At 38.4% G+C, this 16697-nt stretch overlaps 2 protein-coding genes across 2 annotated transcripts; one reads left to right on the forward strand and one right to left on the reverse strand.

Moving 5' to 3' along the window:
* Positions 1-819: 819 nt before the first annotated feature.
* On the forward strand, positions 820-5054 carry agt (angiotensinogen). Its single transcript, XM_085182489.1, has 7 exons — positions 820-954; positions 2130-2584; positions 2732-3098; positions 3483-3607; positions 3714-3862; positions 4101-4257; positions 4346-5054. The coding sequence occupies exons 2-7, from the start codon at positions 2168-2170 to the stop codon at positions 4520-4522; spliced, it is 1392 nt and encodes a 463-aa protein (XP_085038615.1). The 5' UTR covers positions 820-954; positions 2130-2167; the 3' UTR covers positions 4523-5054.
* On the reverse strand, positions 4838-16293 carry cog2 (component of oligomeric golgi complex 2). The gene is made up of 18 exons (XM_085182487.1): positions 16016-16293; positions 15031-15192; positions 13349-13414; positions 13183-13263; positions 12962-13065; positions 12633-12741; positions 11817-11996; positions 11497-11621; positions 10954-11080; positions 10701-10840; positions 9865-9926; positions 9622-9773; positions 9286-9471; positions 9060-9132; positions 8759-8901; positions 7599-7738; positions 7201-7384; positions 4838-7051 (listed from the first exon to the last, which is right to left on the reverse strand). Exons 1-18 carry the CDS (start codon positions 16070-16072, stop codon positions 6953-6955), a joined length of 2190 nt encoding a protein of 729 aa, XP_085038613.1. The 5' UTR covers positions 16073-16293; the 3' UTR covers positions 4838-6952.
* Between the last annotated feature and the right edge of the window lie 404 nt (positions 16294-16697).

Consider the following 16697-nt stretch of genomic DNA (forward strand, 5'->3'; position numbering starts at 1 on the left):
TGTTTGTTAAAGATAAAAGCAGGAGTGTAAAACACTTGACCTGATGATGGTTCTCTCTGGTGAGAAAATCTAGTGTGCCCTGTCCTGTTGAATCAGGTGTGAGTGTGACGGATTTTCTGTACAGATAATAATTTTAAGATAAAACAATATGATACGCATTGTCTCATAAAGAGCTATTTGAACATTTGAAAAGTGTTTGCTCTTTTCCCAGAACAGGTGGGGTTATTTTATAGTTCTTGTTCCAATGATAACACCCTCAAGACTCATTAAAATCTTACAGAGATGTCCGCAGAGTCTCTCTGTTAACCTGGCTTAGTGAGTGTTATTTTAAAAGTACACTAAAAAGGAAATGTGCATTATATGGAATGAATAATGTGAGACATATGATCCATTATGGTAAAAAGAAAAAGCAAGAAAATCTTAAAAGGGTTAAATGAAACTTGTTTCCTCAATTCCTCTTTGACGTCTAGGTTGAGCAAAAACTCCAAAGAACATACGTAATCAATACAGAACACAATATCCCCCCCCCCCCCCCCCAATACAAATAAATACATGTGCAATATGGTGACTTATCAGTGAATCACCCTGGAAAGGTGGCAAACTGAAACAAGACTGTTTATCCCTCCTTTTCCCAATTCTTTATAGAAGCTGAGCTCTCCTTTTCACCCCATTCAGGATTTTCTTGCACCATTCTCCTCAAGTCATTATATAAAAGGGCACTGAGTGGTCTCCCAAACCTACTCTCAAACCTATTTATCTATATCTCAAGCGCTGTCTGTACAAAGCAGGATGTGAGTCATGACAGGAGAGCCCCTGACTGACTCAATGGTACTTTGGTTAATCAGTAACTAGAGTGGGAGCACACAGCTGGCCGGGTGGGTTAAAGTAAGAGTGCAGAGGAGTCAGGACCTCACTTAGCACCTCATTCACCAGCGACAACAGCAGACCCATCTGGTAAGAGAATTTTTTTTTCTTTATTTCAGTAATTGCTTTTTGATTGTGTGGTAGTTTGAACTGTTAAAGATGAGGAGGGATTTTTTTTTCCAGAGTGCTTTGCTGAATTAAAAACTAAATGTGTTGAAAAGCAAGAATGTTTGAAATTGAAATTAAATTGAAATTTGTTTCTGAGAATTTATATATACAGAAAGAGATTTTATGAAAAATAGATTTTCAAGAAAACTATTCACATATCTGAACCTCATAAGTCGTGAAGTAGCCCATTTTTCACCACCTCTGTAATAGGGTAAGCAGGTACACAACATCGAGTGCACTGGTTTTATTGATCAGGGACCAAGGCCATGTCCTGTGGTACATGTCCTAATAGATGAAAATCTAGTGTTTGCTTACCGCTTCTAAGAGTTCATCAGTCCACACTTATGCATGTTCAAGTCAAAGGATAAAGTCCTATTTTTGCATAAGAGAGCACTTACCAAAGTCACTCTGCTTCACAGCTTTGTAGACTAATCCTTGAAAGAATTAATGAAAATTGTTACTTGACTTTAGAAAACTGTCCAGTAAAATTGGCCCTGTAAATTAAATTATACATTTATGCAGCTGTGAAAGTTTGTTTTGTACTTCTATTGATTCTTTCATTCTATGTGTTTTGGGGTTTTTTTATATAGTTTTTTTTATATATAGAATTGTCATGTAAACACACAAATAAGTTAGTAACAAAATATAAATAAGTTGTTTTATTTATTTTAAGCACACTAAGTTTGTACCTGTCGTTGCAAGATAAAATTTTATAGGATACCAAGTTTCCCATCTTATTTGGGTCAGTGAACATATGCAAATACACACACACACACACGTCTTCATTATCTATGCGACCTCTGTTGCCGAGGGTAATGTCTGCTCTCACTCACTGACCAGCAGGAGAGAAAGCACACAAAGAATTCAATCAATCTCTGACATGCAGGATCTGCGGCCAGTGTTCCTGCCAGCCAATCATATACAAGTTGAAAACCAGATTGAGCCTGATTTGTGATGAAAGCTGTCGAAAAAGTCATGTAACATTCCCAGAAGACGTCAAACTCAGCGCTCTCCTAACCGGGCTGATACAGAAAATGGTCAGTTATACTTGAGGTGATTGAAGTTGAACTAACTAAATATGTCTCCCCCACCAACAGAGACAACCATTTTAGGGTAACGTCCAACCAAAGGTAAAATGCAGAGACTCTGGTCACCTCTTCTGGTCCTCCTACTATACTGCTGCCCCTCAGGAAGTCAAGCCAACCGAGTCTACGTTCACCCCTTCTATCTTTTTGCTGCCGAGAATGTCAGCTGTGAGACCCTGCAGGCCCCCACGGCTAAGCCTCTGGAGACACTTCCTGTGGCTCCCCTTGACAATGAAGTCTTGACACCGGACCACAGGGATCCATCGAAAGTCGATGTACAGAGGCAAAACATCACAGAGAGGAGCGCGGTTTTGGCAGAGCTATTAAATGCTCTGGGCTTGAGGATGTACCAGGCTCTCAGCAGCAAGCAGCACAGCACTAACACACTCTTATCTCCAGTCAACACCTTTGGATCCCTGGTCACCTTCTACCTGGGAGCCTCCAAGAAGACAGCAGGTTCATTCCAGGTATTTATTTACTTTTGTTGTCACGGTTGAAGTAGAACCTGCTGAGCCTAGGCTATCTGTCTGACCATCCATCTGATTATTTGATTATGTCTTGTACTTTCACGCTACAAAGAAGTAAACAGCCTCAATTCATTTCTTTCTATCCAGCTTCTATTAGGCCTGAGTAGGGATACTGATGGAGAGGACTGCGTGTCCTTAATGGATGGACACAAAGTTCTTAAGACCCTGCAGGGCATTAATTCTCTTGTGGACGATGGACCCAAAGATGAAATCACTACCCAGGTTTGGGCCTTCACTCGTCAGGATGCTCAGCTGTCCGAGGACTTTATTCAAGGCACACAGGACTTGTCAGACACGTCGTTTATCCGAGGTGTGGACTTCTCCAAACCTCAGGAAGCAGAGCAGCTGGTCAACAGCTTTGTGGAGATGACGTCAGATAGGAAGGTGAAGGACATCTTCAAAGATCTGAATGCCACCAGTAACCTTCTGTTCATCACCTCCTTCAACTTCCAAGGTCTGTCTCTGTTAAGTTGATTATACAAAGTATGTAGACTAGGATTCACAATTAAAAGTTCAAAAATTAGCTTTGTGCAGCCTTCACCAGCTTGTCAACCCCGGTACATTATGTATGCCACTAATCTATAAATATATAACTTTTTGCAGTTCTATTAATTGTGACTCTAATTATCAGTGACAGCTTTATGTGCATTGATCCAGATGCCAAACTTCACAAATAACAATGCTGATTGTACCATAGAGATATTGGTGGGCCCCAGTCTCAGCCTTTTCATCATGGAGCATTTTCTTTCCTCAGACTTTTGCTTAAATCTCTCACATTAAAAATATCTTTATCGTATATATAGAAAATTCGAATCTGCGTTTGGTTTCGTCTCTTTAGGAAACTGGAAGAAAGCTTTCCAACCAGAGGAAACAACCTTGAAGGAGTTTCATGTGGATCAAACAACTACAGTAATGGCTCCACTGATGACCCACACGGGTCAGTATCACTACTTCAACGATAAGGTAAATCTTTGTATTTAAGAAACAAAGATTAATAACAAGTTGGTGGATTTAGCTTGTTAAAGTCATAGCGATCTGACTCTAATATTTTTGTTCTTTTATTTTGAAGGTGTGGCGATGCACCATTGTGAAGATGTCTCTGAGCAAACGCTCCTACATGTTGTTGGTCTTGCCTCATGAGGGGGTTAAACTCGGTGATGTGGAGTCAAAGCTGCGCACAAACATCATTTCTGACTGGCACCAAAACCTTCAGGAAGGGTGATTATTGAACTTTACTAGTACTAGACTTAGAATAAACTTTGACCTAAACTGTTGTTCTTTTTTTGAACAGAAACGTAGTGCCTATATGCTGTTTTTAACTCAAAAGATCAAAATAAGAGGAAAAAAAAAAAAGCTATGGATTTTTAAGTTCAGGTCCAATACTGTTAAAATTAAAAACAACAAAAAGAACAAAACAAAAAACACACTCATTATAAACTCTGTCTCCCTCTTCCAGTCTCCTGGAGCTGTCACTCCCCAAGTTCTCCATGTCCTCTGTGACCGATTTGCGTGACCTGCTGACTACCATGAATCCTGAAATTGAGGCCAAACTGTTGGGCTCCGAGGCCGAGTTCAGCCAACTCAGCAACACCAAACCCTTCACCATAGATAAGGTTAGCCTGAGTAGTCAGCTTGTCATAATATAAAAATCATTCACCGTATATTTATGAGACATTAATAGACCTTCATGTCTCCTCTTAGGCCATCAACAAAGTGCTGTTTGAGATGTCAGAGGAAGGAGCAGAACCTCAGGACCAGACACAGGAAGAGGGCGTCCCTCTGAAGCTGTCCATTAACAGGCCTTTCTTTTTTTCTGTTATAGAAGGAAATTCTAACTCCATCCTTATGCTGGGCAAGATCATAAATCCTCTGCTCTAATGATATATAGTGCTTTAAGTGAACAAACCCCCCTGACATGAAAAATTTCCCACATACCAGGCCTATTTCTTTACAACGTACTTTATCATCTACAGCTTTCATTTCTGCAGGAAATTTTTCATGCTGCAGACATTGTGTTTAAATCATAGATTTGTTTTCCTTCTGAAATAATTCTCACATACAGTGCATGAGGAATTAAGTATACCCACACGGAATAAGGATCTAACAGTGTTACTGATAGCTTTCCCCCCCTTCACACACTCAGGGGTTATGTGAAACTCATTTGCAGTATTTATGAAAAGATGTTACTTTAAGTTGTTTTCAAGCATAATGTGAAAATCCTAATTAGGTTTTTTTTTGTAAAACTTATTATAGCAGAGTTCTGTACAGTATTTTTTTTCAGCAGAGTACAGGAAGTACAGTAACCACAACTGTGATGCACAGCTAGCATGTTGTATATTGTAACTAAGAGTCTATTTTTGTTGTTATGATTTGGTTTTGCTGAAATAAAGCATCCGTTTCCAAATTTTCACATTTATTCTCATATATTCTGTGCGTAAAACGATTATAGTATTAGGAATAAGCCTCTCGTACCATCACCATACCATGTAACTAAAAGTAATGAACAGGTTGTGGATTTAACAGAAAAGCAGTTACAGAGTGAGAAAATCTACTGAAAATAATCCCAAAAAAAATTTAATGTAGATCTCAGCAAATTTGTAACTAAGATGTTATAAGGCCTGGCTTAAAATAAAGTTACTGTACTAGCAATTATTTATCACCGTTTACACATAATTATATCCGTTAGATAATGAGTGAAAATAATGCACATGTATGTCAGCATTACTGAAGGCTGGCTGTGATTTATAGGGTTTGAATAACTTGCTTCAGCATTCACAAAAACAAATGTTATTCTCCCGTTTAGCTTTCCTGTGCATGTAATAATGTTGCGGTTTATTAAAGGTTCATGGTCCTGCAGCGTTATTGGTAGCACTGAGTATAAGCATGCATGCGGTGAAAACAATGACTCATATACACTCACCGGACACTACATTAGTTACACCAAGCTAGTATGTGGTTGGGCCCCCTTTTTGCTTTCAGAACTGCCTAATTTCTTCATGGCATAGATTCAATAAGGTGCTATTGTGTCAAAATGGACCATGGAAATATTACTCTGAGGAATGTTTCCATTGTCCATACTGGTGCAGATTTGTCTCTGAATTTCTGAACATCCCATTCCACCATTCAAAGATGCTCTGTTAAGACTGAGTGAATGAGATCTGGTGACTGTGGAGGCCATTTGAGTAAAGTGTTTTCATGTTCATGAAACCATTTTCGATTTCATTTTGCAAATGTGAATTTTTCAGCAGAAAATGAGACTCATTAGACCAGAGAATATTTTTCCAGTATACCATTGTCCAGTTTTGGTGAGCCTATGTGAATTTTAGCATCAGTTTTCTGTTCTTAGCTCACGGAAGTGAGACTTCAGGTGGTCACCTCCTTCAAGATTGAACATGCTGTGCATTCAGAGATGCTCGTTTGCTCATCTTGGTTGCAACGAGTGACTATTTGAATTACTCTTGCCTTCCTGTCTGGGAATTCTCCTCTGATCTCTGGGATCATTTTCACCCAGAGACCTGCCACTCACTGGATATTTCCTCTTTTTCGGAACATTTTTTTCTATAAACTCTCAAAATGGCTATGTGGGAAAATCCCAATAGATCAGCAGTTTTTGAAATCACTTTTGTTCTCATTCTCATGCTTGGTTTGAACCTCAGCAGGTTAACTGCATTTTGATTGGCTGATTAGATATTTGCATGAATGAGCAGTTGAACAGGTTTACCTAATAAAGTGGCCATTAAGTATAACTTGCTAATGTGTCTTTGTAATAAAACCACACAAAGTATAACATTCTGTACAAAGTTCTTCATTACCTTTCATGTTAAACATATTATATTATACAACTGTTTTGCACACATGTGACAAATTAACAGACTTCTCTTAGATTAATCCATCACCAAATAATGATCAATGTACTCCCTTTGTAACTTATTTTGAGCTTCTTGCTATGCAACTTTCTGGCCCAGTAAAAGTACAATACAGTAGTTACATAAAATTACATAATCATAGTACCATCCAGTCCCTTTTCTCCATTTTGCCTACACCAGAACTGCTGATGCTCCAGCAGTAGTTTCTATGCTGTGTCAGCCAACAATTTACAGCCTAGTTCCAAAGTTTACATTGAACCAAGTGATTTGGTACACATGTTTGAAAATGATTCCAGTAGTGTTAATTCTTCCCATTATTTTCTCATCACCATCACCTCTTACCAGCCCATAACTGGGACAAGTTTTATCCTCCACAAGTCTCTAGGAAATGTGAAGATGTGAAGTGCTGCATATCAGTGTTTCAGTCATTGCTGAGTCTGTTTTATTGGTTTTGTTCAGCAAGCTCTCTGGCTTCCTTCACAAGATCCATCAGAGTGGAGAACATGGAGATGTCAGTTGACTGAAGACCCATCTTCTGAATCTGAGGCACACAACAGTATAAAGTTATGACATGAGTTTCTAAAAACATATTTTTGTTGACTGATAAATGTGCATTGCTTGTCACATGTTCATATATGTGTCTTCATACTTGGACTACATGTGGTTGTGCACTCATAGAATAGCACCCACCTGTTCCCCCAAGTATTCCACATCTAGTGCCAGCTGAAGACGAATCTTGCCATCATCTGTTAGTCCACCATTTGCTCCTGCTGTTGTAGTCGCGGCTGCACCCTTCCTGGCTTGTTTCAAGCGTTTCAAACTCTCTTCCATCTTTCTGACTGAGCTCAGCACCTCTGAGATGGTCTCATAGTACCTGAACACAACACGAGATGGGAAAGCAGAAACAAATTTAATTCGCTGGCTGAGGTTGGAAACATCTTTATAAAATGTAAACAATCCAGCTTTTAGAAAGAACTATTCTCCCTGTTGCAATAAAGAAACATTGTAACATCATCACAGGCCATATTTCTAAGTCATCAAATCCATTATTGTATCAGGGTTTAGTGGTGGGTATGTGTAATGCTTACTTCTGTGTGCACTCAGACAGTGAAACTCGCAGCCACTCTTGTGCTGTGTGAGGGGTGACCAGCCCTGTCGAATCAGTCAGTAACTGATGTAACGGGCGTAAGGCATTATCCATGTACGCTGATGCACGCACCGGTATATCCTACATGGAGAGGAGGTACAAAGTATGATATTATACTATAAATCAATATACAAGCTTTATATTAAGCATTTTAATACTGTTTTAACCAAATGTAAAAAAATAAATTAATATAAACTGAATTATTTTTCTTGGCCTCCTGTTGTGAACCACTTGCTTTGTTGAGTATTGCAGTGTAAGTTGGTACATAGTTACAAGTATAGTGGATCAAATATCAGACAAAAAACAACCAGTCACAGGTGCAACATGTCTAAAAACCTTTAATTAGAGATATTTAATGGGTTTCTTTTTAATATATTTTAACCAACTCCGATAAGCATTGTTTTGCCTTATATATTGACCGAGTTTACAAAGTGGAACTCATTTTGCAATGATTTGGATCACATTGATTATAAAGACTTGGCAGATATTGTTCTGATATTCACTCTACAATTATGAATCATTAATAATAAAGGAGTCTGCCAACATTGCCACAGAAATGACTGATTAATCAGAATAACAGACTATTTCAGATGTATGTAGTTATGTCCAGCAGCACTGCAGTGATGTGCTGAAAGGCTTGCAGCAAATGACCATGCAAGTTGGTGAATGAATGCAAGAACACACATGTTTAATAGAAAAATAAAGTCAAAGCATTTAAAAGTCCAGTAAATTTCTCTTGCTTTTTTTTTTTTGGATGAAACTGCAATTTACAACAAAATCATAATGAAACTTTATGCTCAGTGACTACACGACGATCAATAAATCAAATCAGCCCCATACTGAAGCATTATTCATTTCAATAAAAGCCTTCTGGGATTTAAATATCAAACATAAAATCTACCCATGGTTGTTAATTCAGCTTAATTTTGAGTTTAATATGTTGTGCATTTCCAAGATAAGATTTTGAACTTTACATATGGTGTTTCCTGCATAAACAACCATTTGAACGCAACAACGGCATCTAAGACATGATATGTGAGAGTGCACCTTAAGAAAACATTGGATAAAGACATTTGTATACATAATTGCAACTTCTCTTACTTTATTAGTTCTGCGGTACAGTCGTGGAACCTCTGAGGCACTCTTCAGGAAACGACAGCTGCGTTCGGTCAGATGCTGGGTCATCCTAGTGTTCAGAGAGGGAATGCTGCTTGACAGGGAAGCCTTGGAGTCTGCTAGAGCATCTGACATAGAGGAGAGCACTTGTTAATGCATATACAGTCAACTTGTGCTAACATCAGGAAGTGGAAAAACCTGAGATTTAAGAAATGATAGGAAAAACCTGAGATTTAAGAAATGATAGGAAATACTGCATAAGAAGTGAACCAAAACTGTAAGTCACCTTCCACAAGAGAAAAGTTTTTGAATCCAATGGCTTCAAACCGCTTTCTGACCATCTCTGACAACTCTGGGATCTAAAGAAAGACAAGCCAATTGTGAGATGAAAAAAAGGAAACTAAAGAAGAAAATCCTTTAAGAAACTGCGCATCAGGCTAAACAGTAACATATTAAATGTAAACAAGTTGGAACTACACAGATAAAAATGTAATTAGTTTGTTTGTGAGCACCTGCTCCTGCAGTTTTTGGATGTCTGCTGCAATGTAAACCAGCTGTTTGGTGGACAGGGAGGCAGGACTCCCACTCTCACTGCCGCCTTCCTCCAGTGATGTTCTGCTAGATGTAGAAGAAGCTGAGCTCGGCAGAGGCCTGGTTGGCTCCTTAGTCACCTCAGAGGGCGGAGACTTAGTCAGCACCTGCACAAGACAACAATCAAGATGAGGAACAGGTTCTAACAACTAGCTTTTAATTTGGCTTCTTTGGCATTTTTTAAAATCTCATAAATAAATAAAATAATCAATAAATAAATAATCACATAAATAATCACTCATATATTTTAAGTTTACCTCATCAAGAAACTTGGCATATCTTGAGTACAGCTGCAGCGTAAGCTTCCAGAAGCGATGTGCCAGAGGTGACAGATAGACATTGTCTGACCAACATCTCCCTAAGCAGGACCACAACACCTCAGATACCTGCAGGTGGTATGCACTGCCAGCTGAACATAAGCAGACACATAGTTACTCGAAGTACTGTATAAGGAACAGATAAAATTCAGATACAATTTTAAAATAAATAAATAAATTCACCTGGTGCTGCCACTAATCCATCACTAATAGTATTCTCTAGACGTCCTGCAATTTCCTTGTATCTGGAAACACAAAATTAGCAACACAGAGAGGGAAGGAAGAAGACAATCAATCTGTTATCAGCTTCTTTCTTGCATCAGCTCTGATGTGTACATGCTCATAGTGTGAAACAACAACACATGTAATGGAAACTTTCAACTTTCCAGAAAAGTTTAACCGTGGTGGTTGTGAAATAAAGACATGAGCCCTAATCTTTCTCTTGACGTGCAATGATGAATGCGTGTGTGTATTTGTGTTGTATGCTTTACAGTGTGTGAGTCTGTGGGGGTGGGAAAAGGTTGACAAACAACTTCTCTATTTTTCCACAGAGATCAATCACCTTTCAGCCAAGGTCCAGCAGCATGTTTATGGACTATGTTTAGTAACTTCCTGACCGTTTGCCAACTTGTATTATCCCCCAAAATTGCTGACAGGTTGCCATTTTAATCCAAACATTTCTCTTAGGTTTTGAAGAAAGACTCAACATTTTTTTCAAAAGTACATGCTGTATGCATCTTTATTTATATAATATCAATATTGTGAGAAAAATGTATAACTAAAAGTTGTGTATGATTTTTATTCTACATTAAAAAAAATGTTACTTCAACCAATTCCCTAAAAAGTTTTTGGATTTTCAGCTTATGGGTAACAAACATACAATATACAAACATACTTAAAGTAACACTGTGAACATGACTAAACAGTTGAGGCCCTTTATGTTTATAAAATGACAAACTTCTTCTGGAAAGAGACACAGTGTTTATGTAATGCACAAAGTGTATTATGGTAATACTCACCGTAACTGAAAGTAGACAGGCAGGTTCCATTTGTTCTGGAAGCTTGTATATGAAGGGTGTATTCTCAGTCTCTTCACACTGGCCTGTGAGCTACACTGACGTTCAAACCTCTGCACAAACTCCATAGTTACACTGTAACGCTAAAAAGATGATAAAACGAAAAGGAAACGCAAGAAAAAATTATACAATCAAACCTTGCATTATGTGACCATACACATGCATACACAGTCTAATTGTGTCACTTCAGCTTTACCTCGTAGAATATGTCGGGGTTTCCAGGGTTAAAGATGTAGGCCAACCTTTCCTCTATGCCTTTGACCATCTCTGGCCAAACAGAGTTCACCAGGAAATCATAACCTGGCACTATGTCAGCTCTGTCACTGAGAATAAAGGGTACATTTAAAATATGCTTTGAAACTTTATTCAGTAGTCACTATTATAGCCACTGACTTACTTTGTGTTCGTAATACTAGTAGAAATTATCATTTTTGTACAAAAATTGAAAGCCACTACTCAGTGAAACTTTTAGAATATATTGTTTTTTGGCTTTACAAAATTGTTCTCCCAAATTTTCAGAATTAGGACAAAAATATCCTATTTGACACAAATCTTAAACTTTAAATTTATCCCAAAATGTCCTTTTATTTGTCCCCAAGCATATGGCCAAGAAATGACATCACTTAACTAAAAAAATAGCTACCAAAAATGGTGTAAAGATAATCACATAACCTGGTTCATATATTAAATGCAGTGACACTGAATGTGCTTTGGATGAATATGCCCGTAACATTAATACCTGGATATGGCTCCTCCAGTCACCTCTCTGAGCAGTCTACAGTGGTGTGGAACAAAATCCAAAAGTCTAGAGTACATCATCTGAAGACCACTTGGACTGGACTTTACCACTTCTTCAACTATCACCTAAAGAAAGAACATGACAGGGGATTATATAAATTTTGTATCTCTTTTTCAGTATTTCATCGAAATATGTCTTCTTAAAAAGTCAGAATTTTCTCTGCCATATTTATTATAAACTAATAATGCTCCCATTCATGTTAGATAACAATATCTAAAACATAGTTCCCCAAAAAGCTGAAGTATGTGTGTCATATTTACCTGGTCCATATATGGTTTGACGAGCACCTGTCCTACCAGGGCCTCAGCATCTCGAGTCTTGTCTACGGTGGCGTAAGTCCTCAAGCAGTGACGTACCATGTCTACATTCGATGTCTGCAAGCCCTCAATCAGCAGACCCTCCAGAGACTGCTGCAGCATAGACGTGATCCCTGCAATACGCTGGCAGAAGACATTCCCACTTGGTGCGGTTTGTTTTGTGCAGGTGTGAACACAGTAGTCATACTCGGGTGCAGAACAAACCCCCCCCCCCCCCCCCCCCCCCAAAAAAAAAAAACCAAAACAAAACACTGAGACACTTTGAAAAGAGTTAGTCTCAGTATGTTCCAAACAAACATAAGGGCAGTTTGTTTTGAGGGTAAATGTGATCTAACCCCGATCCAGACCAACTACTAGGTGTATGCTACAAGTTTGAGCTAAAGAAAGAACAGATAGCCACGCATGCTTTGTATTCTCAATGTGGGAAGTTACTATAGATGTGCAAACCTCTGCACGAGCTAGCAACTAGCTGTGAAATGAATGTAAATTTTCCATTTTCTCACACAACACTTTCTTCCTGTCTTTACTTTTATGCTCCCACCCCAGACACATCTGGCCAATGAGCAGACTGAACTTTTTCACATGAGTTGTAGTGACACATTTGGGTTCACTAGGAGTTCACTTTGATTTTTCTCTGTGGGAACATATCCAAACCACAGAATAAAGCTACATGTTTACAAACTCATCAACTGATTCAGACCAGAGTAAATGAATTATAGGTCCGCAAACACCCTAAGTAATTGGTTCATTAATACTTACAGGTCTGACTTTATCCAGCAGGGGCATGCCCTTGCTCTGTACAGCGTGGAACTGCAGCTGGTTGAACTCTGTTGCAATCCTTTCTAGGATCTGTCCTGCTAACAAGGGGCTGTGAATGAGAGAAAAACCCTCACAATAAAAAAATAATAATAAAAAAAGAGGATCTATCGCAAGATAGCATTATGTCCCTGCAAAGACCAAGCTACAAAACATAACTCCTGATGTGATGCCTGGGATCTGGTTTGAATTTTTCTTAATCATTTCAGATATAATTTAACAATCTACCAAGTAATACACAGATTGACTAGATTAGCATGTCAGCTCTCTACCTGCTGATCTCCAGAGAGCTCGATTCCTTGGAACTCTGTGAGTGAAGGATTTTCTCAATCTTCTCCACTGATCGTACAACCTGAATCAGCCTCATCACACACACCTGATTGATGGTGACAATGAAAGGGAGAACTGAGCTTGCTATGGGCTTAACATAAAATTAATACAAAATACAGTTTGGTCAAAGCATAAAGTCTGACTGTAAAAAGAGGAGCCAAACCTTTTTTTTCTGCAGGTCCTCGTGCTTCGACAGCTGGTTATCTATCGCCTGTATCACCTCACTAACACAGGACCGTAGACTCTGCAACAAATAGCAACCAGAGAAAAGTACTCAGTGGCAGGAAGTAATTACAGTCGGAAGTATATTTATTCAGAAAAGAACGTACCATAACCTCCTCGCGTAACTGTCCTAATGGCACAGAAAGCTGATTGAGTGCTTTGTCCATCCCAACCTAAGATGAAGGAGCAGACGTCAGATTAGGCCCAGGCTTTATTTAAGAATATTAAAACTGTAGGATTTGTTTAACTGTTCAGAAGCATATTAACAGACCAAATACTAGATTCATAACTGTTAATAACAGTAAGTCATAGATTTTTTGCGGAATACATCGCTCTGAAAAAAAGTGGAAAAGATGGAAATTCCTGTTATAATTTCTTGCCACAAGCTGACAATTTATATTCAAACTTTGTCCAAAACAAATTTGTGATTCAGCATGGGAAAAGCCAGCGAAGGACACAAGAGCCCCAGCTGCACTCAAAAATGGCCAAGCAATCATGCAATCAAGAACAACCAATATTTGTAATGTTTATTATTATAATCTTAAACTCTGCAAAGATCTCCCAAAACTATCCAAAAAATAATTCTTACTGAACAGTAATAATTATTTGGGTGCAAAAACTGCAAATAAACAGTGCACTGGCCTCATCTGGTAAACCTCTCAACTATAAGTGGAAAACCCCATGTTTGGCTCTGCCAAAATTTGCCAACAGCAGACTTTTGCGCACTTAGCCTGTGACGATAACGCTGTGTGGACTGTGACTGATCAATGGTGGCTTGAATGCCTGTTGGCATTTTTAAACCACAAATTTGATAATTTATGAACATACTACAAATGAGTATTCATCTTTCTGGATAAGTTCTGCACCACAGAAATTCAAAGGATGGATACAGTTTGACATTTTCCAGTTAAAAATAATCATTAAAAGATACACAAAGACAGACAAATGAAAGATTTGTTTTACAGTTTCATCTCAAAGTTTTGAAGTCTAGTAAGCATGAAAAGTTAAAAACTTGAATGCAAGTTCAATAAGTAAGATCCGTAATCAATCATCTGCCTGCTTTCTTGGGTGTTCAGGCTGATAGCCTATTCCTTACGTCACTTCCATTTTCTCACGCTGTCAAACTCAGTACAGCCATCATTACTTTAATCCAATCATTTTCTTGCCTGCTATCTCCACACCAATCAGTCCCCATTCTATGTGCTTTAAACCTCACTGCTCTTCTATCTTTCTGCCTTTCAGGCAGCCGCCTTCTCCCCATTGCCATCTCACACTGATCACTTAGAGCCCAATCCAAGCCTCCATCTTCATCTTCTCCTCTAGTTAGGGTCCTGTCATAACTTCTTACACTGCTAGGATTTTGTTCTGCTATGATGGGCCAGAGTCTAAACGCCAATTCAATTCTCTTTCTTACTAAATCATTGTTCCCAACGGCCTCTCCTTATTGAAACAGAAAAGTATGAAGTGCTCACATTTTCAAAGTTGAACCAGCAAAGGTTTGCTTGATTAGTTCTACAGATTTGGCCATTTTTCCATCACTTAATTTACAAATTAAATCATTGAGTAGATCTAATAACTGACAACACATACATTCTGTTTATTTACATAAATAAAACAATACCTACCAATAATAATGACTGATTTATTAGCTACCTTTCATCAAGGCAGTTTACAATTATGTTAAATTTTAAATTACACCAAGGAACATCCTCCTGTTGGCTACGGTTTCTAAACTTTACACATTTAAAATTACAGTTACTGCCATTAGATAACATGAATAACAACTGACCAGGTTGGTAGAGAGGTTAACAAAGTCTGCATAGTCCTTGTTGATGAGCTCCACCATGGCTGTTTTCAACAGCTTGTAGTAGAGCTCCAGGTCCTCTCTCAGTTCTTCCAGCTGGACCTGCTTCCGACACTCAGCCACAAACTGGTCAACGTCAAAGTCATCCTGCAGACACAAAGGGAAGAAGGCAGCATGCATTCAACGACACATTAACTCTGGTCACTTTGATAGGTACATCTTGGCCCTCCTTTTGGTTTGAGAACTGCCTTAATTGACTGGTGATAGACTGAACATAGATTCGGAAAGATCGGTGCCTTTCCTGTTCTTGAAATGCCACTCATTTCAAGAACAGGAAAGGCACCGGTGTGTGTGGTGCATTCAGAGATGTTCTTCTGCATAGTTTGGTTGTAACATCTGGTTATTTTAGTTACTTTTACAGCTCTATCCGCCATTCTCCTCTGACATCGACGAGGAATTTTCACCCAGAGATCCGCTGTTCACTGCATATTTTCTCTATTTTTACACCATTCTCTGTGAACCGTATAAGAGGGTCGTGTAGGGAAATGCCACGTTTAAAGCCACTTTGATCACTCTCATCCCTGCTTTTGATGGTCGGTTTGAACTTCAACAAGCCAAGTCTAAACCTCGTCCACATGAGCAAACGCTTTGGATTACTGCCATGTGATTGGCTAATTACATATTTACATTTCTGAGTTAACAAGAATTTGGACAGGTGTACCTAACAAAGTGTCAGGTGAGTGCTCAAACTGCAATCCTCAGGCGTCGACTGTTTCACGCAGAAACGCCTGCATGTTGCCTGTTATTTAAAGTTACTCTGCTGGCTCGGTAAAAACATTCATATCTACTGACTGGTAAACCTTTACTGACACAGGAGCATCAGAATGAACGTCCACTATCGACATTTAGCTAGCCTAATGCTAGCTAGTTTGACAACCTAACGCTTTAACCAGCATTTACACACTCTTACCTTCATAAAAACATCCTTATCGAAGCACAGAGAATCCGGTCCCTTTGGTAGATTCATTTTATAAGTAAAAACACAACTTAAAGCTACAGTCAGAGAAATGACGACCAGCCTTGAGCTAGCTGCAGTCAAGCTTCCGCAAACATGGCAAGCGCACCGACGAAGAAGACCGTGATTAAGATAATACTCCTGCGCCCCCTAGAGGCCCCATGCAATGTGACCACAGTGCATTGAGACCGCAGGGGTCGCTGTTGAATATAACCTAAATATTTTAATATTTAAATAAATAAAATGGTTTGTTATTAATAATTTTGGATTTCAGAGTAGTCACATAAATTTGCTCAAAACTTTTAGGTGCTCAATTTTTTATTTCCAAATGCCATTTTGTTAATTTGCAGTATATATATATATAAAAAAAATTAAAACTAAATCCGCATTCACTGTGACAGTCCTTTCTAACATCAACAGCGTTTCTCTTTTCTTTGCAGTAGATATGAAAAGAAAAATCTATTTTAATCCATATATTGAGGTCTTGTTTAATTAATAATTTGCGATGGCCAAAAGATGTCTGTTTTCGCTAAAAAAAAAAAAAAAAATGCTTCTAAATATCAAAATAAATTAATAAATAATAGTTGTAATTTTATTATATCTATAATCTAATAAAATTATAGATAGAATAGAATTT

This window comes from Neolamprologus multifasciatus, chromosome 13 (assembly GCF_963576455.1).
Source record: "Neolamprologus multifasciatus chromosome 13, fNeoMul1.2, whole genome shotgun sequence".
NCBI lineage: Eukaryota > Metazoa > Chordata > Actinopteri > Cichliformes > Cichlidae > Neolamprologus > Neolamprologus multifasciatus.